Source organism: Heloderma suspectum, chromosome 17 (genome assembly GCF_057233095.1).
Source record: "Heloderma suspectum isolate Gila_16-S chromosome 17, 16-S_ref, whole genome shotgun sequence".
NCBI classification, from domain to species: domain Eukaryota; kingdom Metazoa; phylum Chordata; class Lepidosauria; order Squamata; family Helodermatidae; genus Heloderma; species Heloderma suspectum.
The window spans coordinates 13910311-13930611 of record NC_139474.1 but is presented as its reverse complement, the minus strand read 5'-3'; the positions used below and the strand labels follow the sequence as shown (position 1 = coordinate 13930611).

The 20301-nt window shown below is 49.5% G+C and overlaps 1 protein-coding gene across 13 annotated transcripts in view; it reads left to right on the top strand.

Moving 5' to 3' along the window:
• Window positions 1-20301, top strand: part of GATAD2B (GATA zinc finger domain containing 2B) — a 59068-nt gene that overhangs the window by 37142 nt on the left and 1625 nt on the right. For 7 of the 13 annotated variants that reach the window (XM_084824314.1, XM_084824310.1, XM_084824316.1 and 4 more), the window contains 8 exons: window positions 2566-2895; window positions 8419-8551; window positions 9248-9379; window positions 9897-10028; window positions 17102-17272; window positions 18607-18922; window positions 19186-19388; window positions 19861-19974. In XM_084824314.1, coding sequence (XP_084680440.1) covers window positions 2567-2895; window positions 8419-8551; window positions 9248-9379; window positions 9897-10028; window positions 17102-17272; window positions 18607-18922; window positions 19186-19388; window positions 19861-19974 — 1530 coding nt within the window. In that variant the 5' untranslated portion in view covers window position 2566. The remainder of the gene's footprint in view (window positions 1-2565; window positions 2896-8418; window positions 8552-9247; window positions 9380-9896; window positions 10029-17101; window positions 17273-18606; window positions 18923-19185; window positions 19389-19860; window positions 19975-20301) is intronic. The other 6 variants (XM_084824315.1, XM_084824317.1, XM_084824311.1 and 3 more) reach the window with 2 other exon arrangements.

Below are 20301 nucleotides of genomic sequence, written 5' to 3'. Positions count from 1 at the left end.
AATATCCGGAGGTCTACAAGTTGCCCACCCCTGGTTCAGGGGAAGGGCCATAGCTCAGTGGTGGAGCAACTCTTTGCATGCAAAAGGTCCCTGCTTCAATCCCTGGTATCTCCAGGTCAGGCTGGGAAAGACCCCTGCCAGAAACCTTCGAGATCCATTGCCAGTCCATGTTGCTAGTACTGAGCTAGATGAGCCATGGCCTAACTCCCTGTGAGGCAGTTTCTTATATTCCCTACAGTCTACTCAGGTCTTGTCCTTAAAATCATGTCTCAAGTCAAGTGTTCCTGCCAAAACAGCAAACTAGCCCACTTTTTAGGGCTGCGTATTTATCCGCATCGTATATGTCAACTTGCAAAGCAATTCAGACCCCAAAGAGACCCCAAATTCCTCTTTAGTAGGCTCTGTAAAGGGAACCAGGAGTAAGGTCTTCAACCACATGGGCCAGGCTTGTCAATAGCCACTTGTTTGTGGCGAGGCACGGTTGCTTCCCTGGTGAGGCTTCACAAAAAGGGCTCCCCCCCAGCCCTTTTATGCTGCAGGTGCCTAACAGAAGCACATGTGGGCAAACAGTCTAGTGAAAATGTTTTGGGGGATTAGTACAGCTTTATATTTAAACATTAGCCTGGTTGCCATAGACGACAAGGCATTGCATACAGGTGAGTGAGCAGGCTGGCAGAGGAGGGATGGAGCACTCTTTGCCAAGCATAGAAACCAAAAGGGGTGCCAGAGGAAGAATGCCCCCCCCCCGTTCCCCGCCTAGCATGGAAACTGTCCCTCCTCTCTCAGCAAGCTAGTAAAGGTTTTTATCCCAGACTAGAAACTTTCGTGGGCTTATTTGCAAGGCTGTGTTAAGCGGAGAGACGCTTTGGGATAACGGCTGGCTTTTATACGTACAAAGGGGGAGCAGAGGACATTTTGAACATTTTGGACCTAGCACAGTCCAAGTATGCCACCGTTTTCAGAGAGGAGGAGCTTGGTGAAAGTATAGATAGGTTCGGTCTCCCCCCCCCCCCCGCCCCGCCACACACACAGCTTCCTCAGAGATGCTTAGGTGACACCTGCTTTGTCAGCTTTTCAGCACCAGGTGAAGATGCTGCTGCTGTTATGGTTCCCTTGCTCCTTTCACTGCTGTTCTCGTGTCTTGATTTTAATTTTTTTAGTGTCAGCTCCTTTGGAAGCCTTTCCTGGAATACAGCAGTCTGGGTAGCTTGCTCTACCTAACTACCTAGTCTGTTTTTTAAAAGATTTCTAACTGAAGGCTGCCATTATTCTATGCCACCCTCCCCCAACCTGGTGCCCTCCAGATGTTTTGGACTCCCAACTCCTGTCAGCTGCAACCAGCATGGCCGGTGGTCAGGAATGCTGGGAGTTGTGCTCCAAAATGGCTGGAGGGCACCAGGTTGGGGAAGACTGTTCTAAGGAAACTCACTGGGGTAGAAGCCCCATGAAACGCCATGGGACTGACTGACCTCTGAGTAAACATGTATGCGTTTTTCCTGTACAACTGCTGCACCACCTTAAGAGACTACCGCAAACTACCATCAGGGACACTTTTGAAAACAAAAATATGGCCAAGAACATCCCTTCCTCCCTGCCCCAAATGCACGCATTTCTTTCTTCCGTTGCATTTGACATCCAGTAGGATGACAGGTCCTGGGGAGGCTGAAAGCTTGCTCACTGCTCTGTAACATGTTAATGGGTCCCGATAAAAGCGAGGTTGGGGCAAGGGGCTGTGACTCAGTGGTATGCAGGAGGTCCAAGTTTCAGTCCCTGGCATCTCCTGGAAGAAAAGTACCGGGGAGCAGAGGATGGGGAAAGGCCCCTGAGAGCCTCTGCTAGTCAGAGCAGGCAGTACTGGGCTAGGTGGACTCATGGCCTGAGTATAAGGCAACGTTATATGTTCATATGATCCTGCTGTTACTCTTGGATTAAATATATTGGTAAGCCTCCTCAAGCTGCGAACAAGGCAGGGTAGAGGGAGGTTCACAATGCTTTGAATAATCAGTAGAACACCTGTGTGTTATAGGAGTGATGGAAAAGAGGAGGCCAAAAGCCCATCTAGATCAGCCTTCCCTCAACCGTGCGCCCTCCGGGTGTGTTGGACTGCAACTCCTATGAGCCCCAGCCAGCATGGCCCATGGCTTTTATGCGTACAATGGCTTTTATGGCTGCGGCTGATATGAGTTGCAGTCTGACTCAGCTAGAGGGGGCCTGTCTGGAGGAAGGCTGGCATCCTGTTTCACATAGGGTTTCATGCAGTGGCCTACCAGATACCTCTGGAAAGCCCACAAGCAGGGCACGAAGGCAACAGCCATCCCCTGCTGTTTGTTCCCAGAAGCTAGTACATGGAGGTTGACTGCCTCTGAACCTGGAAGCTCCATTTAGCGATTGAGCCCAGTAGCCGCTGGTTGGCCTCTGCTTCTCTGTGAATCTGCCTAGGGAGAAGTGGTACAGTGCATTGCTGCTCAAGAGAGGCCCCTGTGCCGTAATGGGGCCCTCCGTGAGAGTTCCTCTGCTCCGCCTCCTGACCCTGTTCTCTCTCTCTGCTCCTCCTTTCTGCAACAGGATGGACCGCATGACGGAGGACGCCCTGCGCCTGAACCTCTTGAAGCGGAGCCTGGACCAAGCCGACGAGCGGGATGACGTCCTGGCCAAGCGGCTGAAGATGGAGGGCCACGAAGCCATGGAACGCCTCAAGATGCTGGCGCTGCTCAAGAGGAAGGACCTGGCAGGCATCGAGGTGCCCCATGAGCTGCCTGTCAAGCAGGACAGCTTGAAAGTCTACGAGGAGAAGCTGAACGGGAATCTGAGGCCCCACCCGGACAGCCGGTCTTCTGGGAGGCCGGGCAAGGAGAACATCAACGACGAGCCAGTGGACATGAGTGCAAAGAGAAGGTAGGGAGAGCTTGATTTGGAGCCATCTTGGTTCAGAGTCTGTTGTTCTCCTCTCTGTCACCACTGTCCATCTGGAGAAGGGATACTTATTGATTAACTCTTATACTTGTTTGTTTTTGGTTAATTTGAGGGCTATTTATGATCCAAGTCAGGGGTAGGCAACCTGGTGCCCTCCAGAGGTTTTGGAGTCAATTCCCATTATCCCTGACTGGGGTCCAAATCATCTGGAGGGCACCAGGTTCCCTTCCCCTGATACAACTCTCAAGTTCACCAATCCTATTAAAATACTGCTTTTTACAGTAACTGTGTTTGGCTGAATATTTATTTATTTATTTTGCTTTTGGGGGACCCCCCCCAGTTCCTTGTTTCAGAGGCTGGAGGCAGGGGAGTTGTTACCAAAAGCAAAAAATGAAAATCAGCAGGACACAATTATTGTTAAAAATGGGTATTATGTTTTGAGGAGTTACTTTGTCTTAGACTGACATCGTTAAGAACAGTATTGACCAAAATGTCCTTGTCTCCTAGCCTCTGAACCCAAAAGCTTGGGACAGGTAGGGTGTTAGGGGAGCGCTTGCTGTCAATCCAGCTGAGCTAGAAGTACACGCATGATCTAGAGCAGGCAGGAGCCAAGTTCATTTGCCCTCACATTTCTGATTAGCTAAGATAACCCATGTGACCTAATTTGTGAAGTGTTGCTTCATTTGCCCTTGGGGACATTGGCATTTAGCCAGTTCTGGTTGGCTACAAAGCATTGTAACCTCATAATGGTCACTGTGGGATCCCTGATTGGGATCACTGCACAAAGACGTTGGGGTGGGGGTGGAGGTATTTATGGAAGCAGTGGTAGATGAGGGACAATGGTTGTAAACAGAAGTGAGAAACAGTATTGGCTTTTACAAAGAACTATCTCAACACCCTGCCCGCCCGCCTGCCCATCCAGGCATTCCCATCCTGAAAACCAAAATGATCAAACATGCAGCACAGCCCTGGATTAAATAGTTTTGTGACTTATTGCCACCTTTATTTTTAATTTGATAATTATGTTACTATATAAAATTAATTTAATTACATTAAACAGAAAGAAGCATAAGCGGAAGAAAATCAGTTCAACAAACATAAATAATTTAAACTTGATGTACATTTCTGTAGGTTTAACCTGATTCCAGTATGCTACAAATGGTCCCCAAGTGTTTTATAATATGTGTGTGTGTGGGGGGGTAGTCCTTTATATCTTCTCCATCAGGACTGTATGTCAGTTCTTCCTAAGCCAAATATTTACTGAAGTTACCATTCTTGAGTCCAGTATTTTTGCTAGAAGGATTGTGTCAACTTACTTGATTGCCTGGTTCTGAATGCTTTGCTCAGTAGGCATTGGCATGTGTGTGTCTGTGTGTTTGTCCGTTGTGGTCCCAGCAAAATGAGTTCACGGTCCCTTGACCCACTGGCACGTGGAGACCTTAGAGAGCATGCGTTACCCCCTTGTTGCTGGTATGGAGGCGGAAAGGGGTGTGAAGCAGCCTGTGGCTTGATGTGGGACTTGCTTGAGCTGTGAAATCCTGACTCACTCATGCAGTCATCAGTGGCACAGAGACAAGATACCAGCCGTGGGAGGGAGAAGAGTGTCTCCAAGGCAGAAGCGCCTTGGATGCGGTTTCGTTTGGTTGTGGCGGCCCAGGCTGCCTGCCTACCATCTGCCCCACCGCCTCTGCCTGCCGGCCATCCTATCTCCCCTTGTGCTTGAACAGAAGGAATCTTGCTGCAGGGGGCTCGCGTCAGTAGAGCCCCGTGATCTGCTGCTTGCCGAGGCACAGAGGTGGTGAGGCTGGGGGCAGCGGGGGGTATTTGTGGTGGCGGAATGGAACTCAGACAGGTCATGCCCACAGACCACAATCCAGGAATAATGTCCTGCTGGGTTATGTCTCATGTTAATCTGTGGTAGAAGGAGGAGCTGCATTTGGATCTTCCCCTGCCATGACACTTTTGCTTGCACAACAAGAGAAATGGGAGGGCCATCTTCTGCTCAGCAGTTCCTTTACTTGAAAGGCAACAGGTTCTGAACAGGGTGGATAACCTCCGAACTTTGTGGCAAACTAAGCCTTCTCTAGCACTCACGTTTCTTTCAGAATGGCATCTCCTTTGAGGATGATGAAGTTAAGCATTGTCAACCCTTTGTTCCAACTCGTCTCAAAGTAACGTAAGCCATCCGCCATGGGAAGAGTTAGCGGAATGGCCACATCACCACCTCCCTGCCCCATCCCCTTCCTGGAAAGATCTGAGGCCCCTGTCAAAGGTGAGCGGTATAGGAAGGAGCAGTCAGTCAGCTTTTTCCCTGGCCTTTCCTTCTTCTTGCCTGCAACTCTGGAGATCTGTCATAATTCGGTGGTCTTGGAAGTTTAGACTAAAAAATAACCAAAAGGGGGCAGGGGACCTGATAGATGTTCTTCAAAACCATAAAGCAATTTGCAGAAACGTAATCCATCATGCTATACATGACGCATTCATGTACTTTGAAATAAATGTGTACAGCTTTATTGATTGCACATAGCTCCATGTATTCGTTGGAGCCCTTTGGGAGTTCCAGATTGAGGTGCATGGGTCAGTAATATGCTAATGCCTAAAAGCAGAAACTGCTGCTCTTGTCAGGAATGCCAAGAAGTTCAGCTTTCACATAGATATGTTTACTTTAAAAGCCCCTTAAGTTTCTGGTCCTCATGGTGGCAGAAAAATTTGGAAAAACATGGGCATCGTTGCAGCCTTTTGGTGTAAGAAGTTTAAAAACACGTAGCCTTTGTTCAGATTCCCAGTGTCCTGCATGTATTCCGTGTAACGTGGAGTGCAGCCTCTTCAGAATTGTAGCTTCATGGGAGCCTTGATTTGTGTTTATTTTGTAAAAGAAGCCAGTTCCTAGTTCTCTTGGCTTGATGAGAAGTTTTCAAATGTTCAAAATGGAGGAGCTAGGGCTTGCAGTATGGGGGAAGGGTGTGTGTGTGTGTGTGTGTTTGTGTTTGTACTCTGCACATGCCCCCATCTTTCCTGTAGCTCCATTCATGAGCCTATTGTTCTTCCTTCCCAACTATTCCTCTCCAGCATTTGAGGCATTATCCCAACCCACTGTAAAAAAGCCTTAATTTTACAAACATAATTGCCAATTGTCTAAATATGTGCACAACCCAGCTTGATTGAAGTTGATATGAGGGCAGAAACGGTTTTCCCGTTGGTGCCAAATTTGGGTGTTTGGGAGCACTTGCCAACAAAAGGCCCTGGTTGCAACTGAGCCTCCCTCTGTGTGATGTCACAATGCGTGCAGCAGTGCCTGGTTACCGCTCGATTACATCACCCGTCTCCAAGTGACAGGAAGTGGCGTCCGCTTCTGGTGCCCGGTGATTCACTTCCAGGTTACGGTTTGGTCTAGTCCCTGTTTAAGCTCCCTCTTGAAGGAAGAATATTTCCAAGGTTGCAATGAGTGTGGAGTTCAGGTATTTGTCTGCATTGTAATTTTGAGGTTTCTGTTACCTTTTCTAATGGTGTTTCTGGTAGCACCTCTAATGTAAACATCTGCCATGTGTTCATTTCTGAAGCCGCTCTGCCTTATCTGGCCATTTGTGAGACATTTTCCTTAGGAGCATCTTTCCGTTTGCTTTGGTTGGGACCCTATGTAACCTTAAGTGGGGCCAGAAATAGCCAAAGTGCCAGACTCGTTCATATGCTAGAAATCTAATTCCTGGATTTGCAAGCTCGAACCAGTTAATTTACAGACTACATGTTAACTGAGGATTATAACTTGACCGCCTCCCAGTGAATTGGTGGGGTTAACAAGCAAAGACACCAGAATGTAAGTCACAGATTGCCTCCCTCGTGTTCCAAATTTGATAAAGCAGAATCTTAAAACGTAGCTTTTTCTTCCAGCTTGTATTCACGACGAACAGTTGTATTTTCCTTTCCTGGTGAGCATAGCATGGCTTGCAAGCAAAGCCACTCAGACCGCTCACCTTGGTTAGTAATGTGTGGCCTGAAAGAAAGGAGCCAGTTTTTGTAATATTTTTCCTGCCTGGTGGTCTCAAGGCAATTCTGACTCATTACAGGCGACTAGCTTGAATAAGCTATTTACAAGACTGCCTTTCTTTCGGATGCTAAAACCATGGGCAACTGAAGCCAATGGGGCTTGGCTTAGATGAGTTTACGTGGCAGTCATTTTGTTCATGAGCACAGGTTTTCTTTGCTGCAGCAAACATAGGATGAAGGGAAGAGGTACAGTTCCCCAGCCTTTGTCTACCACGTCTCCTGGCAGGATTGGTGTTGGGGATGTACTTTTTGGATGTTCTGTCTCAAGCACCAGAACATCTCGTGCTGTCCTGCTTCCCTGTGCAGAAAAGAACTGAGGTCAAAGTTTGCTCAGGCGGGATGCCTGACTCTTAAGAAGATGGGAGATACAGATGCGTATGGAAAGGGAGTTTTGAACAGATGAAGCAGCCTTGTACATCATCAAGCTATTGGCCCAGCTAGCTCAGGACTAGGAAAGACCCCATGTGTCAGGGACAGAGATCCCTGGTCCGAGGTTACAGCCAGTCTGCATGAAGACTGTGCACATGTGTTCATTTACTTGCATGCAGACTGGGCAATTCTTGCTGTTGGGTGTGCATGCATTCAGTTTACTTGTTCACATGTTCGCTCCACCAAATTATGTATGCCGATGTGATCAAACATCTCATTCAGCATCACAGGGGAGATCAGTTATGAAATAGGCACACAGGAAATGCTATGAAAGGCTGGAGATCAGCAACGCACACAGGGTAGAGACAAGCCATGCAACTTTACATTACTGTCTCTGTGGCCCAGAAGACAATTTTGTACACACATATGCCATTACCACGTGTTCAGCACTTCACGCGCAAGTGCAGATGTGTACAAGTAAACGCAAAATTGCCACCCCAGATTTATTTCAGGTTCTTCCTAGAAGTGGGACGAAGATTTGAAAGTTCAGGCCAAATTTGGGAGGGAGTGTTGATGACAAAAGAGGGGGTGGGAAACTGCCTCCCTTGTCTCGTGATCTGTGGGATGGAGGGGAAATTTCAAGGGTGGGGGAGTGCCAAGTCACTGGTTCTCCCCCAGTTCTTCCCTACTGCTGGCCACCATGTCTGAATCCCCATAATGTCCTAGAACAAGCCTTCGCCAAGCTGGTGCCCTCCAGATGTGTTGTACTACAACTCCCAGCATCCCACAGCCAGCCATCTGGAGAGCACTAGCTTGGGGAAGGCTGTCTTAGCACAGCCCTGTGTCATGATAGTGCCATTCCAAGGGCTTTCTGGGCCAGGGGCTGGGGGGGGGGAGGGGAAGCGGGAATATCCCTCTGGCAGCATTAGAGGAAATTAAAGATGGTGACGGAGAGGAGTGCTGGTGAGTTTCGCCCCCCTTGGAGCAACATGTTTTGCCTTCACCGTCTCAGCTTCCATTGCAGGCTGTGAAAAGTATATAACTCCGCTTCTTTCTTCCAACTCGCCATCCTTTATTTTTTTAAAATTTCAGCAGTGACCAGGACAGGGGGCGGCTCACCCCCTCGCCAGATATCATTGTCCTTTCTGATAATGAGGCCTCCAGTCCCCGCTCCAATTCCCGCATGGAAGAGAGGCTCAAGGCTGCCAATCTGGAAATGTTCAAAGTAAGTGCCGCCTTGGACTGAACATCGCGGAACTTGAGAATCGTTGAGCTGCGAGAGTGCACGCAGGCTCGCAGGCTGCCCAGAACTTTGCTTCAGGCAGAATGGTACAGTAGCTATTTCTTAGTTTGGACCTACAGAGAGGCAGCTTATTCCTGGATGTCTGTGAGGACCCCCATCTGCACTGTTACCTTAAGCAAGCTTAACTGTCATGGCTTCCGCCAAGGAATCTTGGGACCAGCTGTTCTGGCATGCAGCTGTACATTTTGTCAAGCACAGTGGTGAGGGCAGTCTGTTACCTAGTGACTGAAGATGGTACTACAGGCTTCAAACACATGGGCACATTTAAATTAATTAAAATGAATTAATGCGTTTTAAAAACCCAATAATCCTGAGGTGCACACCTCTCAGGTTCCCTTAAGTATGCATGCCAGGTTTCAGGTGTCTAGGTTTCATGATCATAGAGCTATGACACTGACAGACAGACATGCATCCTCTTTTTTTTATTATTATACTTGTGTGTGATTGGGCTCCACAAGAGATACAGGCACCCTAGGCAATGCCAGTTGGAGCCCACAGGAGACAGCGGCCCCGAGCGCATGTGCTTATGAGTGGTCACTTGCTACCAAAGGCTGGTGGGTCTTTGCGGGCCAGAAATATGCAAGCAGCTGTTCAACTCCTTGCCTCCTCTCTCTGCAGGGAAAAGGCATCGAGGAGAGGCAGCAGCTCATCAAACAGCTCCGGGACGAGCTGCGGCTGGAGGAGGCCCGGCTGGTGCTGCTGAAGAAGCTACGGCAGAGCCAGCTGCAGAAAGAGAACGTGGTGCAGAAGGTGATGCATCAGCCCGTGGTCGGGCAGACCCCCCTGTGGCACACGGAGCTGGGGCACATCAGTGTGCCTTGAAAATTTAATCTGCTGTGTAGGACGTGTCCACCATGCGAGGAGACTGTGTGCAGCATCAGTCTCCTCTCCATAAAGAAGCTACATAGTCCTGAGGGAAGGTGTTAGGATCCACTGGGATTTCCCTAATTCTCAGAAGCGACGCCATTGCCTGCAAAGCACAGCCCCATCTCTGAGACCTGACTGAGCGAGCCACAGGCAGGGCAGGGCAGGACACTGAGAGACGCTCTTAACTGGGCTTTCCCACAGTTGCAAGGTGGCTGAGCCTTCCCATCCTTCAGGGAACTGAGCGAGAAAAGTACATGTTATCTCTTTTGGGTGTCAAATGAACCTTGCCCCCAGTTTTGATCCAGAAAATGTCTGCTCCAGACATTAGAAGTTTTGGAAATGCTACTCTGATTTCTCTATTAACAATCACGTGACTGTCCCCATTTTCTCTCTCTGCTAGACTCCGATTGTCCAAAACGCAGCATCTATTGTCCAGCCATCTCCTGCCCATGTTGGACAGCAGGCTCTGTCCAAAATTCCCTCCCGGCCTGGAGCTCAGGGGGTTGAGCCCCAAAACCTCCGAACATTACAGGTAAGAGATCTTCAAACACTGGTGTGTTCACTTCTGTGATCCATCTCTTGAGCTGCTCATTCCTGGGCGATTGGGGCATAGTCCTTGTGGTTGTGCTGGAGGTGATAAACTTCTAAATGTTAACAGCCATAGAGCAGCTCAAGTCTCACAACAGCAGGTGTTCAGAGATGTTGATCTTGGCCAAGTCAAACGCAAGAGAAGGAAGGTCCACGGAACCTGGGCAGTAAATAATAGAATGAAATTTAACAGAAAGTGCAAAGTTCTTCATTTAGGAAAGAGAAATCAAACACACAGTTTTAAGATGGGGGATGATACCTGGCTTGACAATAGTACATGTGAAAGGAATCTTGGAGTTGTCGTCCATCACAAGCTGAATATGAGTGAACAGTGTGATGTGGCTGCAAAAAAGGCACTGTTTGTTTGAATCAATAGAAGTATAGTTTCTAAATCAGTGGACATAATAGTTCTACTCAACTCCAGTAAGACCTCATCTCGAATACTCTGTCCAATTCTGGAGACCGCTCTTCAAGAAGGATTTAGAGAAACTGCAATGAGTTCAGAGAAAGACAACAGAAATCATCAGGGTACTAGAAACTAAGTCCTACAGGGAAAGATTGAAGGAACTGGGTATGTTTAGCCTTGAGGAGAGAACCGGGGGGGGGGGGGGGATTGGTATATGATAGCCCTTTTCACCTACTTAAGGGGTTATACAGAAAAGGGCTGCAGCCTGTTCTCTATCGTCCAAGACTGTAGGACACAGAATAACGGGCTTAAGTTACAGGAAGGTAGATAGCGGTTGCACTGAGCAAGGGGTTGGACTCGATGGCCTAAATAGCCCCTTCCAACTCTGTGATTCTGCGGAAGTCTGGTATTTCAGGAGGGTCATTTCTTATCTGAGCAGGAAGCCGCTGCTCCCTTTCAGACATTCAACATTTTCCCTGAAGGCAAGAAGTAGGTGTGTCATTCAGCTTTTATTGTGTATGTTAAAGCCACTCAGTTATCTGTCTTGTCTACTCACACCCATTCACACGTAATTATCTCAGAACTATGAATCCTTTATGCTAACCTGCTTCATTAATTTGACTGCTGGAGCTGGGTACACATGCTCTCCCCTCTTATGCATATATTTTTGGAGATGAAGTGCTGTCATCTCCGTGCTGCATGGTGCAAGCAAAGCGCTATCACTTCCCATCACCAGGTTGCAATCAAAATACCATCTCCTGCAAACTTCAGGGTGTGAAGAAACGCTTTCCCCCCAGTAGCCCTTGCAGCGCTGCTCATAAATCAACACCAACACAGAGCAGTCACAGAAACAAGCATAAAGAATGCAAGTGCTGTTGAAAAATAAATTGCTCAGTGATTGTCATTGTAGCAAGCCTTTAGAACTCATTGCCTGCTACTAGTGACATGCTTCATCCCCCCCCCCTTTTTGGGGGGGGGTGAGGGAGTGGGGAGACCTGATCCCCTCAGTCCTTTTGTTTCGTGTGGCAAAGATAAGCAGAAAACAACACCCAGTCGTTAAGAGTTGAGGAGGAGGCCATGTTCTTATTCCAGATCTGCTTGAGTATGTATCTACAGTACACACATGTGGCTGGGAAGCGTGCCTAGCTCCAACTGGAGGAAGCTCCTCTCTCGCTCCTGCTGCTTGCAGATTTGGCTACCATATCTGAAAAGAGCAGGGTGGGTTTTCCCTTTGTGGCAGGGGAGGGCAGCTAGCTCTTTCCAAGAAAATCCCCTCTTCCTTTTTCTCCCTCCCACGTCATCGCAGCAGTTCCCAGAAATGCATTGGCTCTGTGGTGACCTTTTTAATGCACGAGCCCCGCAAGGGAGAGGGAAAGAGGGCATGTCCTTTTCATCTGAATCCATGCCAAGAGGCTCCGTGGCAGCACAGGTCCTTTCACAGGGAGCTATTTTTCTTAAGCTAGGCTGATGAAGACTCACCTGCCGTCCGCACTGCCTGTTCTTCTGTAGAAAATGCCACCAGTTCAGAGAACTGGGGTGTGGAGACTGATAGTTTCCTTTGGGGAAGGCGACGAATGGATTTTTGCTCATGGTCTTGCTCTGACTGGGGGATAAGGCGGTTGGCACACCTGCCCAGTGATGGAAGGAACATAGGTCAGAACCTTGATCCCTGTCTTGTCTGTGTCGACTAGCGGCAGCTCCCTGGGTTTCAGGCAGGGGGCATTCCCCAGCCCTACCTGCAGAGGCCAGGCAGGTCCTCTGTCACTGAGCTGTGTGGTCCTTCTTCCCCCAAATAAACAAGTTTCCAGTCCTCATGATTCTGAAGACAGGGTGGATTCAAACCGGAGCACTGGAAGCTGGCTTACCAGTGGATCAGCTGAACCACAGGTCCATCTAGCTCAGTATTATCTACACAGATCGGCAGCAGCTCTCCAGGGTTTCAGGCAGGAGCTGTCCTCTGCCTTACCTGGAGATGCTGAGAACCGAACTTGGGGCCTTCTGCGTGCAAAGCAGGTGCTCTCCCAGGGGCCTTCTGTGTGCAAAGCAGGTGCTCTCCCAGGGGCCTTTTTAGTTTAGGGAAAAAATTATCGAGGGGGGACATGACGGAGGCTTAGGAAATCGTGCACGGTGTGGAGAAAATGAATACAGAACTACTTCTCGTCCCTCGTAATGTATGGGGTTAACAACTACCAGGGGCCAGAGAAGACTGCTGTATGTGCTGACACACGCGTATCCCTAAATTCCGTTGGATTTGATCAGCTGGAAAGGGTGTGTGTGTACACACAGAAAGGTGGGATGGCTGGCTCTCTCTCTCTCTCTCTCTCTCTCTCTCCCCCCCCCCCCTTGGTTTTCTTTAAAAAATGTACTTCTGCAAATCTTGGGGTTTCACCCAGCCCTCTGATATCTCCCTCTTTTGCATGGATGGTCTCACTGTGGCTGCATAAAGCTAGGCACTCGGACAGTGAGTTTGGTATTAGTTTATATGTATGTATGTGTGTACATGAATCCACAATGAGGCCTTTCACCAGCAGTCTGAAACAGTACAGCCCATGCAGATCATCACCCCCTCCATTTGGTGCAGGCCTTAAACAGTTCCACGAGGCAGGATTTCTCAAGCAGGGTGGGTGCGAGGGACAGGGTGCCCCTGGTGGTGGCATTGAGATTGAGGAACACCCCTCCCTGTGGAGACGGACCAGCCTCCCTCTCTTTCTGTCCTTAGACATTTGGTAGAGACCTTACTTATTCCAGCTGGCCACGTTCATCTGATCTGCTGTTTTATCTTTTTAAACCAGTCAGTTGCTGGAAGCTTTAGCATTGCTGCCTTTTTGATGTTTTCACGGCTGAATGATAGCATCATAGAATAGTAGGGTTGGAAGGGGCCTACAAGACCATCAAGTCCAACCCCCTGCTCAATGCAGGAATCCAAGTCAGAGCATCCCTGACAAATGGCTGTCCAGCCTCATCTTGAATGCCTCCAGTGTGGGAGAGCCCACCACCTCCCTACGGAACTAGTTCCATTGTTGTATTGCTCTAACAGTCAGGAAGTGTTTCCTGATGTTCATCCAGAACCTGGCTTCCTGTAACTTTAGCCCATTCTTCCGTGTCCAGCACTCTGGGATGATCGAGAAGAGATCCTGGCCTTCTTCTCTGTGAAAACCTTTCAAGTCCTTGAAGAACGCTATCCTATCTCCTGTCAGTCTTCTCTTCTCAAGGCTAAACATGCCCAGTTCTTTCAGTCTCTCTTCATAGGGCTTTGTTTCCAGTCCCCTGATCATCCTTGTTGCCCTCCTCTGAACCCTCTCCAGCTTGTCTGCATCCTTCTTAAAGTGTGGTGCCCAGAACTGGACACAGTACTGAAGATGAGGCCTAACCAGTGCTGAGTAGAGGGGAACTAGGACTTCCCGGGATTTGGAAGCTATGCTTCTCTTCATGCAGCCCAACAGAGCATTTGCCTTTTTTGCAGCCACATCACATTGTTGGCTCATCTTCAGCTTGTGATCTACAACAGTTCCAAGATCCTTCTCGCTTGTAGTGTTGTTGAACCATGTATCCCCCATCTTGTAACTGTGCATTTGGTTTCTTTTTCCTAGGTGCAGAACTTGGCATTGATCCCTATTAAATGTCATTCTGTTGTTTTCTGCCCAGCACTCCAGTCTATCCGCATCACTTTGAATTTTGTTTCTGTGTTCCAAAGTATTAGCTATCCCGCCCAATTTTGTGTCATCTGCAGATTTGATCAGCATTCCCTGCACCTCCTCCTCCAAGTCATTAATAAAAATGTTGAAGAGCACTGGGCCCAGGACTGAGCCCTGTGGTACCCCGCTCGTTCCCTCTCCCCAGTTTGAGAAGGTCCCATTGATAAGCACTCTTTGAGTCCGATTCTGTAGCCAACTGTGGATCCACCGGATCGTTGTTTCATCTAGCCCACCTTGAGCTGGTTTGCTCTTCAGGGTAACATGGGGCACTTTGTCAAAAGCTTTGCTGAAGTTGGGGTATATGATGTCCACAGCATTCCCACAGTCCACAAGGGAGGTGACTTGATCAAAAAATGAGATCAGATTCGTCTGGCAGGATTTCTTCTTGATAAATCCATGTTGGCTTCGAGTCATCACTGCATTGTGTTCAAGGTGCTTACAGATGGATGGATTGCTTTACCATCTGCTCCAGAATTTTCCCAGGGACTGATGTCAGACTGACTGGTCTGTAGTTCCCAGGTTCCTCCTTTTGACCCTTTTTGAAGATAGGGACAACGTTAGCCCTCCTCCAGTCATCTGGCACTTCCCCTGTCCTCCATGATTTCTCAAAGAGAATAGACAGCGGTTCTGAGAGCTCTTCTGCCAGTTCCTTTATGACTCTAGGATGCAGTTCATCTGGCCCTGGAGATTTGAACTCATTCAAAGTAATTAGGTGTCCCTTGACCATATGCCTATCAATCGCAAGCTGCAATCGTGCCCCTTCAGCCTGTACTTCGCCTTTGCCAGGGGGGTCATAGACCCTCTTTTGGGAGAAGACTGAGCCAAAGTAGGAATTGAGCACTTCTGCCTTTTCTTTGTCATCTGTTATCATTTTGCCATCCTTATTTAAAAGCTGAATCACCATTTCTTTCCTCTGTGTTTTACTATGCACGTAGCTGAAGAAAGCTTTTTTGTTGCTTTTAGCATCCCTCGCTAACCTCAGTTCGTTCTCAGCTTTAGCCTTCCTGACGCCATCCCTGCAATTCTGTGCTACCTGCCTGTACTCTTCCTTTGTTACTTGGCCTTCTTTCCGCTTCCTATATGTGTCCTTTTTTGTTTTCAGGTCATCTCTAAGCTTTTTGTGAAGCCCCATTGGCTTCTTCTGTTGTCTTCCACCTTTTCTTCTTGTTGGAATTGTTGGTAATTGTGCCTTGAGAATTTCCTTTTTTAAAGGCTCCCACCCATCTTGGACTCCTTTTCTCATTAGAGTCGCTTGCCATGGGACCTTACTGATCATTGTTATGAGTTTATTAAAATCAACTTCCCTTAAATCCAGGGTACGCGTTTGGCTGCACTCAGCTTTTGCTTCCTTTGGAACCAAGAACTCAAGTGTAACATGGTCGCTTTCCCCCAGAGTTCCTGTAACTGCTACTTTATCCATTAAGTCATCTCTGTTGGTTAGAATCAAGTCAAGGATAGCCGATCCTCTAGTTCCTTCCCCTACTTTCTGTAGGAGGAAGTTATCCACCACACAAGTCAGGAGTTTCCTGGAGGGGCCATGTTTTGCAGAATTTGTCTCCCAACAAATATCAGGGAAATTGAAGTCCCCCATGACTCCTACATCATGCTTGCTTGAAACAATGGCTATTTGCTTTTCAAAAGTTTCATCCTCGTCTTCTCCTTGATTGGGTGGCCAGTAGGAGACTCCAACCACCAGGTTCCTTTTATTCTTTGCTCCGTTTATTTTAGCCCAGATGCTCTCGATGGGGCTACCAAGCTCATCCTCCTGTATTTCTGTGCACAGATATGTATTTTTCACATACAGTGCAACCCCACCTCCCTTTCTGTTCCTCCTGTTCTTTTTGAACAAGTTATATCCTCCCACTGCTGTATTCCAGTCATGAGAGTCATCCCACCAAGTCTCAGTTGCACCTATCAAGTCATAATTTCCCTCCTGTGTTAAGAGTTCAAGTTTGTTCTGTTTGTTTCCCATACTCTGGGCATTAGTATATAGACATCAAAGACCATGTGCTTTATGGTCTGGCTTTCTTCCCACATGTTTGTGAAGACTATTATTGGGTGCTATTAGAGCTGTTCTCTCCGTTGCAGTGCATGAGCCTTTGTCCATTGTTACCCCCAACTTTACGTTCCCCTTCCCTGTAGCATTCAGTTTAAAGCCCTCCTGATAAAGTTCTTCGTGCTGTGGCCAAATGCATTCTGCCCAGCCTTTGTGAGGTGCAACCTGTCCCTTGCCAATAGTCCATCTTCCAGGAAGCATAGCTCGTGGTCCCAGAATCCAAATCTCTTGCGCCGGCACCACCTTCATAGCCAGCCATTCACCCAGAGTATTTTTCTTTCCCTTTCTATCCCTCTTCTGACTACTGGAATGCTACAGGATGGATGAGAAAACGATCTGGGCCCCAAAGTTCTTGAGTTTCCCTCCCAAAGCTTCAAAGTCTGCCGTGATTAAGTCTAACGTTTTGCTGTTTTTATGATTTTGTTCTTCCAGTGAGGAGGAGAGTTGTACTGCGTGTGTGTCTGTAAAATCTTTCCCATGAGCCACTTTGATTACTATTTTTAATAGAAAAGTAGGATGTGGATTGGGTAAACAACCTGATGCCTTCCAGTTGTTTTGGACGACAGCTCCCAGCATTCTTGACTGTTGGCCCTGCTGGCTGTGGGCACTGAAGTCCAAGAGATCTGGAGGGCGCCAAGTTGGGGAAAGCGATTCTGAGCTTGATGGACCGATGTTCTGCTGGGATCAGGCAACTGCCCATATTCCTCTGAAGATGGGATGTCAGGGTGCTCCTGTCTAGGGAAGTGGGATGGGGGCGTGCTCTCTAGGCGGTTCTGAGGCACCACAGGAGAGGCCCAAGGCCTTGCCTTTGCATCCGTCTCTTGACACATGCACGCCTTCCCTTCCGTCTCTTTGGGCAGGGTCACAGCGTCATCCGGTCAGCCACCAACACGGCCCTCCCCCACATGCTGATGTCCCAGCGCGTCATTGCGCCGAACCCCACCCAGCTCCAAGGGCAGCGCATCCCCCCGAAACCGGGCCTCATCCGCACCACCACTCCGAGCATGAGCCCTGCCATCAGCTACCAGCCAGTGAGTAACACGACCTCGGGAAGGTGGCCGCAGGTTGTGGCTCTGGGACCAAGCGGAGGCTGGGTGCGGGGTTGCGGGGGACAGGATGTGATGGCCACCTCGTTCTCATGCAGTGGCTTAAGGTTTCCACAAGTTAGCAGGTGATCTTCATTTAGATGTGTGTGGTGGGGGCGGGGGGGGGGGAGTGGGAGAAGAGTTGCAGGAACAGAAAGGCGGTTCAGTCTCCAGGGCGGAGCTCAGACTGATATTGTGGAATTCCCTGCCAGCTGACGTCAGGCCGGCCTCAAGCTGCTGTGTTTTCAGCATCTGCTCAAGACATCTTTTATTTCAACAAGCTTTTCCTGAATGACCAGCCAAGGTTTTATTGTATAACTTGATTTTAAATATCTCTATTCTTTTGTGTTCTGATGCTTTTCTTCTTTACTGTTTGCTGCCCAGGAATCTTTCTTCAGATCTAGAGCAGGTTATATGTTTTGTAAGTAAATAAATAAATACTGGGTAGGCAAGTTGATCCAGGCCGAATCAAGGTCGCAAAAAGCACAATGCGCTTCGGTGAGGTCTTGCTCCTTGCCGCTTCTAACATGAAGCCAGCAGTGTGACCTCAGAGATCTCGAATCGGTGACTCTGGCTGCAGGACCAAGATGTGATTTAGCTGCCACAAGATGTGGTGATGGCCACCACCTTAGTGGGTTTTGAAGGGGAATTATGCAAAGACATGGAGGAGGACAGGATTAACAAGAGCCTTTATTTTATTTATTTACAACATTTACACACTGCTCCACATCTAGACAGATACCAGAGCAGTGAACAGTAACAGATACAAAGATAAGATAAAATAATAAAAGTTCAGGTTAAAAAAACATTGTTTTTTTTTTTAAATAAAGCATTCCGATAAAAACCACGGCTGGTCAGTTAAGGAAGGCTTCCAGGAATAAAGCTGTTTTCAGGAGGTGCCGGAAACACGGTGTTTGTGCCTGCCTGACCTCCAGAGGCAGGGAGTTCCATAGAAATGGGGCCACCACACCGAAGGCTCTTCTCCGGGTGGCCTTCAGTCAGGCCATAGGTCCAGTGGGGCCACCAGGAGCAAGCCCTCTGATGATCTCAGTAACCAGGCAGGTTGGCAAGGGAGAAGGCATGGCAATGGCTAAATTGAACGTTCATGTTCAGAGGCCTCTGAATATCAGGTATACGTGAGCCCTTACGTGGTAGATGATGGGCACCATTTGGTGTCTGAAGCTTGGCCGCTGTGAGTGCAGGGTCGCCGGTCTGGGCCCTCCTCTCTCTAACGTCCTCTTCTTCTTTCGGCCCCCCGCCCCCATGTGTCCCCCCCTCAGCAGTCCAGCTCGGCGGTCCCCTGCCAGCGCACCACGTCCTCTGCCATCTACATGAACCTTGCCTCCCACATCCAGCCGGGCACGGTGAACCGGGTGTCTTCGCCGCTGCCTAGCCCCAGTGCGCTCAGCGACGCCGCCAACTCCCAGGCGGCCGCCAAGCTCGCCTTGCGCAAGCAGCTGGAGAAGACCCTCCTGGAGATCCCACCCCCCAAACCGCCCGCCCCGTTGCTCCACTTCCTGCCCAGTGCGGCTAACAGCGAGTTCATCTACATGGTGGGGCTGGAGGAAGTGGTGCAGAGCGTCATCGACAGCCAAGGTAAAGGCCGCCGCTGGGGGCTGGGTGGGGGGAGAACATGGTTGTGCTCCAGGGCAGCTTGAAATGTTCTGCCTGCGCAGCTCGAGGCAGGAGGCAGGCTGAGCCACGTTCACATGCTCTCCTTGCGCAATGAGTTTGCTTCCGCGAGTCACAGGGTGGGCGGGTGATCCCTGGGAATGGCGCTCCCCCCCCCCCCATCTTGGAGCTTGGGAGAGGGGATCGCGCTCCTCCAAGTGACGCCTCTTCCCACCCGCCCCCTCCAGGCAAAGGCTGTGCCTCCCTCTTGAGAGTGGAGCCATTCGTTTGTGCCCAGTGCCGCACGGACTTCACCCCGCACTGGAAGCAGGAGAAGAACGGCAAGATCCTGTGCGAGCAATGCATGACCTCCAGCCAGAAGAAGGCGCTCAAGGCCGAGCACACCAGCCGGCTGAAGAACGCCTTTGTCAAAGCTCTGCAGCAGGAGCAGGCGAGTGCCGGTCCCCCTGCTGGAGGGGAGGGATTCTGGCTGAGCTTGGACGGGAATGTCCTGTCCTGCTGAAATCTTTACGCGGTTTTGCTTCTGCTAAATTTTCATGACATGTATAAACTGCCTGCCAGTTTATGCATAAACCAGTTGCTCTTGCTTTCCCCCAAGGGGCCCTGGGAACTGTGGTTTTGCTTTAGCTTTCCCGCAAGGGGCCCTGGGAACTGTGGTTTTGGGAAGCAGCTGAGAATTACCTGCTGGAGTTATTTCCTCCTCTTAGCATTCCTAGAAAGGAAAGAGTTCAACAAGTTTTGAAACAGGATGGATTGGGGTGGGGGTGGGGAATGCGGCAGCCAGCACTGGGGTGACAGTTCAGGGCTCGTGGCCTCTGGGGCTGTGGCAGAGGTGGAGGGCGCTGCCAGGCGTCGGTCCCACTGTCTGGCTTGCGACTGTCTTCTTCCTCTTCTCCCTGCAGGAGATAGAGCAGCGGCTGCAGCAGCAAGCAGCCTTGTCCCCCACCGCCGCTCCCCCCAGCGTGTCCAGCGTCAGCAAACAGGAGAGCATCATGCGACACCACACCCTCCGCCAGGTGAGGAGCCCCCAGAGGCTTTGCCCAGCCCACACTCGGCCATCCTCTTGGCCGAGAAGCGCGCGGGTGGCCCCATTCACTGCCACGCCCTTTGCCACTTGGGTCCTCTCTGGCTTAGTTGTTACTTTGCTGCCAGGCGTCTGATATCCCCATCTGTGAAATGGGTGCTGTGGGTGGGTCCCAAGCTCATCTGTCTCCTGGAGGTGCGGGCACCGCCTAAGAAGGTAGGACAAGGGTAGTCAAATGGACAGCCAGGACAGCCCCTGGAGGCGTCCTGTCTTTCCCCCAGCATGCTTTGCTTTCTGCCAAGCAAGCAAAACATGGCGG